Source organism: Physella acuta, unplaced genomic scaffold, assembly GCF_028476545.2.
Source record: "Physella acuta isolate Inbredline_101_S28 unplaced genomic scaffold, ASM2847654v3 ptg000549l, whole genome shotgun sequence".
NCBI lineage: Eukaryota > Metazoa > Mollusca > Gastropoda > Physidae > Physella > Physella acuta.
Genome location: NW_026732068.1, coordinates 322,379 through 336,070, shown reverse-complemented (window position 1 = coordinate 336,070; position 13,692 = coordinate 322,379). Strand labels below are relative to the sequence as shown.

The window sequence follows — 13,692 nt, the reverse complement described above, 5'->3', positions numbered from 1 at the left end:
TTCGATCTCAGATTTTTACAAACATTTAATATATACAAAGATATTTGAAACAAATCTGTTAAAACTATTGTTTATGAGTCCGGGAAGCTTTTTACCATGAGAAGTCATCTTTGTCGCTGAAAGTCAAAATAAAAAGCATTTAGTACAGGCACAACTTCACACATAAAAGAGGTGTATTAGTTAGTCTAAATATAAATGAACAACACCTTTTATCAGGTACTGCCACTGAGAGCTCCTCAGAGTCTGAATGAGAAGGGGTTTCGTCCTGAAATGTATGATACAAATATGAATAAGGCCCAACTTTTCTTTTAATAGATTAAAGAACAAAATTATGATGGCTTAGATTCATTGGCTATACTTGCATTGCAAACAAGTAGCCTACAAATACTTTCCTAATTAGCTATATCTACTTGTCATTTTAAAAAACATACCTTTTTCTTCTCGTAAGACCAGAGGTCATCTTTAGCTTGCTGTGGTGAGAGAAAAGTATTGTAAGTGTTAAAAAAATGTGAGAATATTTTCAAGATTTCACAAAATTCACACAGAGAAAATTAACATTGTTACTTGTTAGAATTTTTGATTAATCAAACTGTACCTCTTTTTCTTCCTCTTTTTTCTGTTTAACCTTGGCCATAAACGCCTTCATGACTGGGTCAATGTTTTCATCCTCTTCTTCCTGTCCACTTGCCTGTTATAACAAAACAAATAAGTACAAGACATTATCTATAACAATCTTATATATTCTATGGAAAATTTTGTATTTTAAAGATTATTTGTGTTGGAAATTTGAGAGGGGAAATCAGACTTGAAAAATAGCTGTCATAGTGAAGTAAATATTCTTACATTTTTAGCTGCGTCTTCTCTTGATCTTTCCTCACTTTGGCTCTCTTCCCTCTCTAGTTCTTCTTGCCTCCTCTCTTCTTCCAATCTTTCTTCCTCTAGCCTTTCTTCTATTTCTCTTTGCCTTTTTTCAGTTTCTCTTTCAATTTCTACGACAGAAAACATGAAACCAGCTAAAGGATAATTAAATGTCCGAAATTATGTAAAATGCATGCAGCACAACTTGAATACTCTATTCTTCAGTAAAGGACGGCATCTGTAAAGCCATTCTTTCTTTATTACCCCGATTTTGATTGTTAATTTATATTATTGAATTTAATTATACATAATTTATTTTATATTTATATTTAATGTTTGCTTTAATATTTAATATTTCTTTATCTGGGTGTGTTCAGAGGACAAAAACCTACCTGTTCAGACATGTTTTAACTGGGAAAAACAATTTCTTCTGATGACTTACCAGCATCTTCATCTTGGAACTGTGACCTCCAGGCCGAGTCTAGAGAGACTGGATGAAATGGTAATGAAGCTGCAACATCATGATAGGCTGGAGCCTCCATCTGGTGTGGGGGGGATGTTGCCTGGGTAAAAAAATCTCCACCTCTTGTGTCTGGCTCAGTGTTTGATCTCTTTTCTGAAAAAAAAAATATGATTAATTAAGGTCAAAGCCCAAGAAAAATAAATAATAGTTGTAACTTAACAAAACTGGCCATTGCATTTGGAAAATAAAATAGGTAGTAGATTTATTATTTGAAATGTTAGGGCATTATTCCATTTGCTAGATATACTTACCTTCTTCACTGGAGAGTGAACCACCAATGACCATAATTGCTGGAGATCCTGGTCTCAGTTCAAGGTCTTCCACTGTAATAATCTTTGCATGAGCAGTTTTCTTCTGGCTTACTCTGGTGATATTTTACTTCATTTATAATACTGACTTCAACTTAAAGTTCATTTAGGATTTTATTTTAAAGTTTCAATAATATACAAATTATGCCATTGTTTTGTGTATGTTTTATATTTTAGTTTTTAAAATTAAAGTAAAAAATGTATTGCAGAAAATTCATAACAATCTACTCAAGCCAATCAGGTTTATTCAAAAAAAAAAAAAATCCAACAGTGTCACCTTCTGACACTATGACTCTAAATTATAGATACTATGAAGCCTGCAAGTTAAAAAATGCATCAACACTCAACTGCAATGTCTAACATAAGATTTTATGTCTGTCTTCTAGCCTATATGTCAAGCTTTAATAACAATATAAACATTTCACTAAATCACTCCTGAATGATGCCACACAACTGAGTTCACAAGCTTGCTAAACCAACCACAAACTGAATCTACACTAAAATCTTGAACAAGTATACTGTCATGGTTAAACATTGACAAATAAACTCACGACTGCAGTTCCTCTGTATCTCTGCCAGATATTTTCTCAGTCAATGGTAGATCCACATGTCTGGATGCTGTGCCATTTTTTGTCCTCTGTGACTGGGTACCCAGCTGGTTGAAGCTGTCTGTTTACATTGAAACATGGCCAATTTAAAACATGAGTTGTTTTATTATTATAGTGAATTAAATATTCATAAGCCTGGTCTTGCACTGCTCTTTTCAAATATTAAAAAAATTCAGATTTTAACATATTTTATGCAACTAAACAAAATTAGTTTCAGCACAGATTTTTTAAAAATAATAAAGCCGTCAATATAACTAACAATTATCTGCTAGTTCAATCAACAATAGTGATAAGTAATCTCACATGGCTATCAAAACCATTTTTAAAAATATGGAAAGAACAGAGCAAATAAACTTTAAACTTGTGGCAAAAGCACAAAATAAAATTAAGTCAACTGACATCAGATTTTATATGTAAAGTGCTTTATTTACCAAAAACAGGGCTTTTTTTAAATAACTAAATCAATGTTTTTTTAATGACTTTATATTCAAGGTTGTGGGTTTTTCAATAAACAAAATGTATATTTTTTTCAAAACTGGTAACTATTATTAAACCAACCGGTGAATTCCTGAGGTTTTCTTGGTTGTTTGTATGGGGTTGATGACATGGGGTTGTCAAATGGTATAGGACTTGGTCTAGGTGATGCCACATCCTGTAGCTGACCTATATGTTACAACACCAACCAAAAGACCAGATAGAAACAGTGAATTATCTACATCAGTTAAAACACTAATTTCTTCTAATCCAACTATGTCAACAGAACACTGATATTTGCTACAGATCTGCTTTCAAATTTCATTCAAGCAAGTGAAAATTTTATTTCAATTTATGATGTACTAAATTCTTCTTATAAAACACTTAATTGTGATTTTGCAGACGTGATTAACTCACAGCAATTGTGTAAAAAGTAGACTTTTAATACAAACAAGCTGCGTGAAAGAAATTAATAAAATAATATTTTCTGAAAATAATTATAAAAAGTAAGAAGTAAAACAAAGTTACCAAAATATTGTCTTACACAGAAAGTTAAGTGTAGGAATATTTTAATTCACTAGAGAATAAAATGACAAAACTAACCAGACTTTCTTGCTTTCGGTGAACCAATTGGTCCACTTAACGGCAGAGCATTGATGTTAGTTAATCGACAGTGAAAGTCATGATAAGCTCTCTCCAAATTCTGGTTTTGAATCAATTAAAAAATGCTTTTAATCTTTCAGTTTATTATAATATCTGTACTTAAAATGTAATTTTAATTGAGGTTAAAAACAATTTTAGCATTATAAAAAGAACAAAAAAAGAAAATGTTATTTAATCATATATATATATGATACACTAAATAAATAATTCTTACATGGGCCTCCTTGTCCAAATTTTTAAGCCTGTATTTAGCTTGCGCAATGATGTCAGCGGAATCAGTAGATGAGACGTCATCATCCTCATCATAGTAAACCCCATCTCTGGCTTGTGGGCGTGGCCTCACGTCAAAGTCAACATCGTGGTAGACATCCTTGGCGTCGGCTTCAAACCTCAGGGACATCCTGGGGCCTGGGTCATCTAGGTCAAACTGCACTGAATTTTTACTGGTGTCATTCTGTAACCTTCTTGAATCACTTTGAGCACCACTTCAAACAGAAAACATTGACAAACATTCAGATATATAATTATTCACCCTAAAAATGTAGGATTATTTTAGATTTTACTAAAAATGCATTAAAGTTATAAGGTGGAAAATAAGCTGAAAAGGAAAAGTACTAAAGAAGAACTAAATTGTCATTTATATAATGCAATGAAAATATAATAGACCTGTATGGCAAGTGATATACTATGTTGCTAAAAAGATCAAACTAATAACCCCCCCTCCCCATTATCCACCCTAAGTGTCTATCTAAGTAGTACTTACTTTTCTTGCTTCTCATTTGGCTTTCTATACACTTCATTGCTCAGAGCTTTAGGGATTAGAAGAAAATTGTGTTACAACAGTCACACATGTCAGTATCTAGAGATATGAAATAACGTTGCCATGGGCAAAGTTAAATGGGGATAATCTGATTGTCAAATACAATAAATAACAGTGACTGGGGTTTTTATTCTATCAAAATAGAAACATAATAGTTAAATTGATCATTTTAATTTATCATATACTAAAAAAAAGAAAAATGTACTAGTTTATCTTGGTAAAAAAAAATGTATAAGCAAGTGTATCAAACCTTTGGTGGTCATGTGTAAGTGCTGCCTCAAATCAACAATTTCCCTGTTCATTTCTTTCATCTGGAGAGTTTGTTCCTCAAACCTTTGTATCAGATCCTTGTTGCGATCAAGCTATCAACCAAAACATGTAACATATTTTTACAAATTCTGACATGATTAGTCAAGTTTATGTCAAAACTAAACCTTTGTATCAGATCCTGGTTGTGATAAAGATACCAAACAAAACATGACTTTGTAATACAGTTAACTCAACTATTACATTTTATTAATGGAAAATATTTGAAATAAATTTATAAAGATTAAAAAAATGTGAATGCAAGGGAGAGAAATATATATTTTAAAAAATAGACTTTTGACAAGGTTACCTCCTCCTTGAGTCGAGCCTCCAGCAACTGTTTCTGTTGGTTGAAAACTACTTGCTCTTGTCTCAGATTCTCTTTTGCCCTTTCAAGATCTCGCTGAAGCATTAATGACTCAGGTGAAGGCCTTCGTAACTCTCGCAGAAGTTCCTCTTGCCCTTAGAAAATTCACAAACATAAAATTAGAGGCTTTGAGTAAGCGAAGAATAAATTCATACTGAAAAATCAATGTACACTGTCAGAATTTTTAGTAAATACTAAAAAAACGATTTAACTTACGGCCTCTCTCCCTTTCATTCATTGATAAAACTTCAGCCAAGCGCCTGCAATGAAAAGAACATAATAATTTATTGATTTAAGAAGCTTCAAAGTAAGGTTATATTAATGTAGGTAAATTTTTTAAATAACTGATTTAATACATGACATTACTAACCAAGTATGTCAATAAAATCTTCACTTTTGTGAGTAAATTATTTTAATGTTGATTTTAATATGTATTCAGTAAAATGTGCATTAAAATTTCAGATCATGAAAAAATAAAATTAGCTGATGTTTAATGTTGAAGATTTGCATATGTGGACAAGTGTCATACAGGTTATCAAGGATTAAAAAAGTAGATCTAATGTCATTTTAATATCTTATAATTAAAGTTTTATTCTAATACACTAACTGACATTTTTCCATCAACAAAAAAAGTTTACTAACGTTCTTAGAGTCTCCAGCTCACTCCTATACAGCACAACTTGTTCTTTCAATGTGGGGTAATCACTCATCTGTTGTTTTTAAACATCACAAAATAATTAAGTAATTTATAACAATGAAGGTGAGCGTGTGATACTCTAAGAGTTTGAACCCTTGGTAGATGGTGCTCATCTAGCAGAGGAAACCCCAAAATGAAACAATTGCTACAGAAAGATGAGCAGGGTAATGTAAGGTCAATGAGCTTATGGCATATAGCATGTTGATAAATAATACTTAATTCTGTTGGATGAAATCTCATCTATCAATTTAATTAAGAATGAAGATGAAGAAGAAGAACAATAAAAACGTTTTATTTTCATACTTAACACTAGTCATTACATTAAAAAATATAAAACTCACATCTCTCAGCTTAGCATTCAAGTATTCATTGTTCTTGTTGGCATTTACTTCACTGTACTTGGCCTCAGATAATTTGGTCTGTCAATTTTAGGTTTTAGTTATGGTATTATATACAATATACACTTGAAACATAAATCATAAAACTGTGTTTACTAAAAACGTATTTATATGATTAAAAAAAAGGTGCATAATTAATTATTTGATTAAAGAAGTGTTTGATGACCTCTGTGTATCATAAGTTTTGAGATGCCAACTGCGCACTTACTTCCAGTTCGTTCACTCTATGGGTTTTGTCCCTGAGTTCATCTTTTACTTGCTGTAGCCTTGCCTTCTCTTCTGAAATTATTCTCTCTTGCTCTGTAACATTCAAATGATAAACTAGAGGCACAAGTTTATTAGTATACAGCAGGTATATGAATGTACGTACAAAAAATACTGTAGCTTGTTAATAGTATTAGTGAATCTCTATTTTGGAATAACATTTTGAATAATAAAATGGAAAAATAATAAATAAATAAAAATAATTCATAAAATATCTATACACCTCAATCGTCTTTAAAATTGCATGTCTTAAGGAAAACATAAATTTGAATAATAGTCATTTAATTGAGACTAAGAAATCAAACAGGCAAACTGTCTTACCATAGTTAGTGTAATCAATTCACTTACCTTTTAGAGTTGCCTCCCTTACTTCAACATTTTGCATTCTATCTATAAACCTTGCTTGCTGGTCAAGTTTAAACCTACATTAGGGTGTTAATTACTTCATTAGGTTTAAGCCTATTTTAAACATTATGTCAAGTGGAAGCTAATAACTAGGTTTCTTCTATTGTTTTAAATGCAGATTTTTAAACATAGAGCTTAACTAGACTTTGTTTAATTTTGTTAATAATTTATTTAAATATAGATAAGAAATTAATTTTAAAATACAAAAAAGAATTTTTACATGTGTATTCACAACAAAATTTATTTTGAATTTTTTTGGTGATTAATATTTTTAATGAATGAAAACTAAATATATGATGATATTTTTTTTTCTATAAATCTGAATAATTTCTTACTGTGCCATTTCATTCTGCAGTCGCTGTTCAAATGAAGATTCCTTCTGCTTAATCTCCAGCTCCCTGCGCCTGAGTTCTGTCTCTTTATCTTTCATTCTATCTTCAACAAGTTTCCTCTCTCTGTGTAAAACAAAATACCACAAATTTATTTAACATTAAAATATACACATAATTTTTTCAAAATATATTTTTAAAAATGTAGTTTGGCTACTTATTAATGTCATGGGATGGTGTGGTAGAGAATATGACTGTTAACCAGAAAGTCTTTAGTTCAAAACGTGTTCAAGTTCATAGAATATCCCTGAGTCAACCTAGATCAGAAGGGTATCTAACTCACATTAGGGAGAATAAAGGCATCTGTGCATAATATTAACCACTTAATCCCTTCATATGCCGAGGAGGTGACAGAAACATGGACCGTCAAGTTCAATAAGAGCTTAAATTAATGTCTGTCAGACATATTTGAGGCTGCTTTTTGCTATTATTCTTACTCTAATCTTAACTCTAACTTTACCTACCCTTACCTTGACTTTAACCCTATCCTGATCCAAACAACGATATAAACAGAAAAATATTCTATTTTAAATACATGTTATTTTATTCCAACAAATAGTTACAGCAATGATAGAAGCAATCAGCAATGTTGGTAAGGAAACCACATCTCTTGTAACCAATTGACCATGCCAATAGTCTGCCAAGTTAGTACAGCAAGGTGACTAACATAAATGTTGATAAGAAGTGTGGAGCCCAATAACTTTAAGCCATTACATAATGAAGTCTACACCCACCTCTTGTTAACCTCGGCTTCCCTCTTCACTTCAGCTTCTTTCTGTCTCACTGTTTCGATCTCTTCCAAAATTGTTTGACGCTGAGCGTACGTCTCCCTCTCTTGGATCTGTCAGTGAACGTATAACATTTGAATTATTTCATTCAATAGCAAATGTCATTAAAAATCCACACCTCATATCTTCTAATCTGAAAATATATACAGGTGCAATAAACTATGTGATTTGAAAAATTGATGATTATTTAAATGAATATTCAATGAAGTTGCTGTGGGATCTAAAGACCTCAGTTTGCTGTTGTAGCCGTTCCAAGGCATTTCTCTCCCTGATCACCAGAGCATCATACTTGTCCTTGTACACTCTCTCAAGCTGTGAAATTAATAAATGCATTGAAAACACCGTGTAAAATACACACCCACATTCAAAATGTAAATATTTTACTGAAGTCTATAATTCTTCACCTACTTATTAAATTATCTTATGATACAACAGATACTATAAGTAATTTTTTTTAAAGTAATGATTCGACTTAAGAGAAAATAACTTACGCTATAGATTGGTAACTTCAGTCAAATGAAATTTTGTAATAATTTTATTACCTCTCTTCTAGATTGTTCTAAAATTCGTCTACTATTTTCTTTCTCTTCCACTTTAATAGTAGCTATCTCAGCATCTCTCATTCGGGCAAGCTGCCATTTTAAGTTGAAAATTTCAATTCATATAAAATATAAATTTCTTATAATTAACCCAAATTTAACTACAAAAGCTTCATGAGGTTTAAATTGTGATTAGTGCGAAACATATTTTTATTTGAAAACTATTCATATCTAAATCAATTTCTAAACAATACAAATCACTAAAATAATGCCAATTAAAAAGCTAGAGGCTGACCTCCATTTTTAACTGTGTGTTATATCTATCCTCTAATTGTCGCTGAAAGCTCAAAATCCTTTCCTCTGCGCCAGCCCTTCCAGTGCGAATAAAATCTTCTCGCCTCGATTCATACAGTTCATCAACTCCTGACATTTTTTCATCTAATGAAGAACATTTCATTCAATATCACATTAGACAGATCATTCAATATAGTATTAGAATAACAATAACATACACCAATAAAGTAGAGATTATTATTATTCAATCACAATAAATGTTTTAATCAGCTGGAGTAAAGAGTTACTTTAAATAGGCTACCTAGTGGTGTTATAGGTCCAACTTTGATTAAATCAGTCTGGCATCCAACAGTGCTGATTGAGTTTGCATGGAGAGCAGAGACCTCTGATAAAAGCTGCCACAAAAACCCTTTCAAAGAAAAAAAAAATTATTTTTTTGATATTCTTGTGGATAGAAATTCTAAACAATTTCCTACTACTTTCCATTAGCATAACAAACGCTCTGTTTTAACACTACCTTTTTTAAGATCCTGCTGTGACTGAGAACTCTGAAAGTAAAGAGAGTTGGTCTGAACATACAAATGTGTAATAAACACAAAGAATTGAAAAATAAGTTAACGCATTTCACAACAAATATAAAAACTGTATTCTTTAGACAGCTAATTAGGATTGTTTGTCTTGAAAATATAAACAAAACGTATGGGAGAAAAATAAAACACAAAAAACAATTTATGCTTTTAACCCTTTTGAATATTTTTATACACAAGTAATTTCCATGTAATGTAATTTTAGAATTATAGCATTCTAAGTCACAAGCAACAAAGAGTAAATTGCTATTAAGTTCAAAATTAAAATAAATATTATTTTCACACTTACGAGTCTTTGATAAAGTCTTGAATGTGGGCTAATATTCAAAAGTTTCACTAAATCTGCTGTTTCAAATGTCTATTTGGAAAAAAAAATTAGTTAAATAAAACAAAAAGCTAGATATTTTTTAAAACTAACTAAAATTTTATGACTTGGTTTAATACACAAAGTAATGAAATAAGTTATCATAATGTTTAACAAAACATTAACAAAAGATATTTATAGTTTTGGTTTGCTATAAAGTCGTAAAATAATGTGACTGCTGATATTTGATTTGTTAGGTAATACAATCTCTTATAAGTGGGACTGAGTGGTCAAATGGTAGAGCGTTAGGCTGCTAACCTAAAGGTCTCGCATTCAGATCTTGTTTCGGACTTATGACTGTAGAACGTCCCTGAGTCCACCCAGTAAAGGCAGCTGAGCATGGTGCTGACCACAACATCCCTTCATATGTCGAGGTCAAGAAAAATATTAACTGTACTTCATCTGCCCAAAGAATCGATAGGTCTAAAGAGGAACTTTACTATCTCTTATTTGCAAGTGTGGTCCTTGTATTGATGTATAGAGAAATGGTTGTATCAAAAGTGGGATTTAAATTAAATTTTAAAGGGTGTTGATGTGGGAGAGTGGGAGACATGGGGGACGGCGTGAGGGGGAGCTCATGGTCGCCAACTCCAAAAGTCTAGAGTTTGTATCCCTGGGCAGATGAGGCTCATTAGGGGGGGGGGGGGGGGGGGGCTGCAAGCCATCTATGAGAGAAAACTCTAAAAGCAAACAACTGCTGCCTTGTAGTTAGTTATTGGGTAGACAAATGTAAAGGAGGAAATCCAGAAATGTAAGTAGGCAAGAATCAGAGTCAAAGGCACATAACATGTTGTAATATAATCCTTAATTGTGTTAGAGAAAATTCCCTTCAATCTTACATTAAACAAAGAAGAAGGGGTGGGAGACAAAATGTATTTTTAAAATGTACTAGATGACCCAGTTTCCAGTTTCAAATAGAGTTTATGCAGAGTATGTACTTTTATCAGTATATAAGCACCCCCCTCTTCAAGTTTCAAGTGCGCACCCCCTGGAGAAAAAAGTCTGAAAGAAACACTGCACTTCAACATGGCCACAACTATTTCACCATCTCAGTCCTCTAAAGTAATACCAAAAACATAAAGTAATTTAATGGTAACATTAGTAACAAATTATTTCATACCTTATCTTGACTAAGTCCAGATTCAGGTAGAAAAACACTGAGGGTGTAATCATACTGACAAGACCGTAGATGATTGGCTACAAGACTGTTGGATGCACGGTGTAACAGAGTCCCACCCTCTGGAACTTTCAAGTCTTTCAACGTCAGCGGTCCCTGAACTGTCTGCTGTAGCTCTGTTACTAAACTATTCCTTAACTGAGACTGAAGTAAATAAAATATAAGCTTGGTAATGTCTTGCAGCATAAACTGGTTATAATAACTGTTAACTGATTAACAAAAAACAAAAACTATCATAAAAAAAACCTTGTAAAACATACAGTGTATTGGTCAGCATCTAGTTTCTGTTTTTCACTTAAAGGAAGACAATATCCCCAGCTAACGAAACTCAACTACAAATATCTATTTGATTTTGACTATTTAATTGTATGTAAATTTATTTTCAGTTTTTTACAGGCTTTTATTTTCATGTAAACATTACATTGAGATAAAAATATGAATGCAACTTGTTCTTAAGAGGAAACCTAAAGAGATATTTTTTGTGTGGTAATGAGTGAGAAATGAAAAGAGTGGTTATTCGCCTGAGAAAGGGCTATTATTTTTTATATTTTAGCTGGCTATTTGTCATATTTTATTAACATTATGCCTGGATCTAAACTAATATTATTAAAAGTATTTCTGAGACTTGCTTGAATATTGATACCTCACAAACATGGTTGGAGGCGAGAATGGGTTGTAAAGGGGGCAACTTTGTAGTCCATCTCACTAAATTTTAAAACCGCAAAAATTTAGGGCCTGAAATAATTCAGTTAACAAAAACCGAATATCTCATGTCATGGGCCCCAAAGATTGTGAAAAAAAGAGGAACTGTACATCTCTTGCATGCAGGTAAATGGTATATGGCCTATAGAAGTGTCAAGTTTGTTATTACTTTCTTTTGGTCATAATTTTTATTCAGATTTATAATATTTATTACAAATAAATTCTTTTTTAAAACTACGACATTGTTTCATATGCATTTTAAAAATAATAATTAAAGAACCAATTTTTTTTTTATTTGCTTTTTTTTAAATTTAATTTACAGGATTTCTTTTTAAATGTCCTACATTTTTTATATATTATAAAATCAGTAGCTTTGTGCTTAGATGGTCATTTATGTGTCTTGCATTCAAACAATATTTAGAGCTAGATGAGCAGTGTTTTCATTTAAGGCAAAGACCCTAAAAAACTAAAACTAAGCAGTAAACCAGAGCTTGCACCTTTGAGCTTAGAAATTGTTACCACTTTGCGGCCAGACAACAGACTACTATTTTCAGTATTTTGGAATAGTGAATATTCACAGAATATGAATAGGACAATATCAGATAATATAGAAATGTAGCCTTAAACTCAACAAATTATTTTCAAGTTCTCTGGATTGGCTGATTAAATTCACAAGTAAAATGTATTTCTAGTCTAGTAAGTACAAGTAAATCTAGAATCTAGTAGAATCTAAAGTCTAGTCTCCAACCTTAATTGAGTCAACAAGCCCGCGACTTCGAAGGCTGTGATATAACCTATTCCTTAATTCTTCTGCAGAAAGATACTCTGGTACTCGATCGCCCATTTTCTATTAGACTCTACTTAGAACATTTACTTATTAACACTTTTTTGGTTATAAAACTGAGCAATTATTTAAGAACTGTTTAGGCAACATGATTTTCATAAATAATCTGCTGCTACAAAAATTCATGTCTAGTCAAGCGTCCATGACAATGGTTAGTTTAAAAACCTTCCATATGTAATTAAAAAAGTAAGATTTAAATTTCGAAGAGAGAAAACAAATATTTTAATTTTTAAAATTTAAAATAAATCATTTTAAATATTTATAGTAAGTTGTTAGGCCTATATGTGCACTAAAAATGGAAGAAAAGTAATATGACTAAAAACCATTGCGCGCCCAGCTACCGAACGTGACGTCGCAGCCATTGAACGTGATGGCGCAGCTATTGAACGTGATGACGCGTGTGGTGTGGTTGCATAAAATGCCTACTAATTCGGTCCAAATTTTAATTAATTCAACATTTTTTTTGTGACCAAACGAAAGGATATTTTTGAAAACTTTCTTCGGCAATATTGTTCTAAATTATGGCAGAAATCGATTGGTACATGTTTTAAGTCGCTAAGTGGTCTGGTTGCCGAGATATGGGCCAAAAACTGCATTTTTTTCGAGTTTTTTTGGCTTTTTCGGGAAATCCATGAAAGAAACCCGGAATTTTTATGGCCTATGTTCATCCTCGTAACTTGCTTAACATAATTGCTTTTGGAACTAGTCCTCGATATTGCTTCGTTGAGGAGGAGATACGACTTAAAGCTGCGGACACACATCCATCCATCCATTCATCCATCCATTCATTCCCAGAAAAGACGAGTTAATAAACGCAATTCTCCAGAATGGAAATTGCGCTAAAAAGTAGACAATAAATTATAGACTACTATTAAAATAACTATAAAGAAAAGCGTGGGTCACTTTAGTATCTATTGGATACCTTTACTAATATTTAGGAAGCGACCCACTCTTTTCTTTATAGTTATTTAAATAGTAGTCTATAATTTATTTTCTACTTTTTAGTGCATTATTACATAAAAGCTTGATATTAAAACGTTTTTTTTTTTGTGAAATTTTTTTTAATACTTTACATGTTTTATTTACACTAGAGTTGCGTGACCAAAAACCATTGCGCAGCTATTGAACGTGATGACACGCTATTGAACGTGATGACGCGTGCAAAGAAGTTGGATAAGACTGCCTACTAATTTTGTCAAAATTTTAATTAATTAAAAAAATAATTAGGCAACCAATTAAGTCAAATTTATTGAATGTCATGTTGCGTTGTCTTCATGTCTTGACCCACGTACCAACACTTGCAGCGATTTGTTGTGC

General features: G+C 31.9%; 1 protein-coding gene across 1 annotated transcript; it reads right to left on the bottom strand.

The window, feature by feature from the left end:
* Nucleotides 1-10: 10 nt before the first annotated feature.
* LOC131946250 (centriole and centriolar satellite protein OFD1) lies at nucleotides 11-12,532 on the bottom strand. Its single transcript, XM_059306953.1, has 29 exons — nucleotides 12,280-12,532; nucleotides 10,773-10,973; nucleotides 9,578-9,646; nucleotides 9,219-9,249; nucleotides 9,003-9,110; nucleotides 8,703-8,845; nucleotides 8,411-8,500; nucleotides 8,097-8,180; nucleotides 7,815-7,921; nucleotides 7,027-7,146; nucleotides 6,635-6,708; nucleotides 6,231-6,322; nucleotides 5,966-6,043; nucleotides 5,570-5,637; nucleotides 5,144-5,187; nucleotides 4,871-5,022; nucleotides 4,505-4,616; nucleotides 4,198-4,243; nucleotides 3,649-3,919; nucleotides 3,375-3,474; nucleotides 2,856-2,960; nucleotides 2,241-2,358; nucleotides 1,633-1,745; nucleotides 1,301-1,474; nucleotides 844-989; nucleotides 596-688; nucleotides 432-470; nucleotides 207-265; nucleotides 11-116 (listed from the first exon to the last, which is right to left on the bottom strand). Exons 1-29 carry the CDS (start codon nucleotides 12,373-12,375, stop codon nucleotides 92-94), a joined length of 2,958 nt encoding a protein of 985 aa, XP_059162936.1. The 5' UTR covers nucleotides 12,376-12,532; the 3' UTR covers nucleotides 11-91.
* Between the last annotated feature and the right edge of the window lie 1,160 nt (nucleotides 12,533-13,692).

What these genes read in the sequence shown, in the direction of transcription:
- LOC131946250 (XM_059306953.1), bottom strand. Translation starts at nt 12,375, where the DNA reads ATGGGCGATCGAGTACCAGAGTATCTTTCTGCAGAAGAATTAAGGAAT. An exon ending in ACACACAGTTAAAAATGGAG is followed by an intron (nt 8,501 to 8,702) that starts GTCAGCCTCTAG and finishes TTAAAATGGCAG; the next exon opens with CTTGCCCGAATGAGAGATGC. An exon ending in ATTTGGACAAGGAGGCCCAT is followed by an intron (nt 3,475 to 3,648) that starts GTAAGAATTATT and finishes ATTCAAAACCAG; the next exon opens with AATTTGGAGAGAGCTTATCA.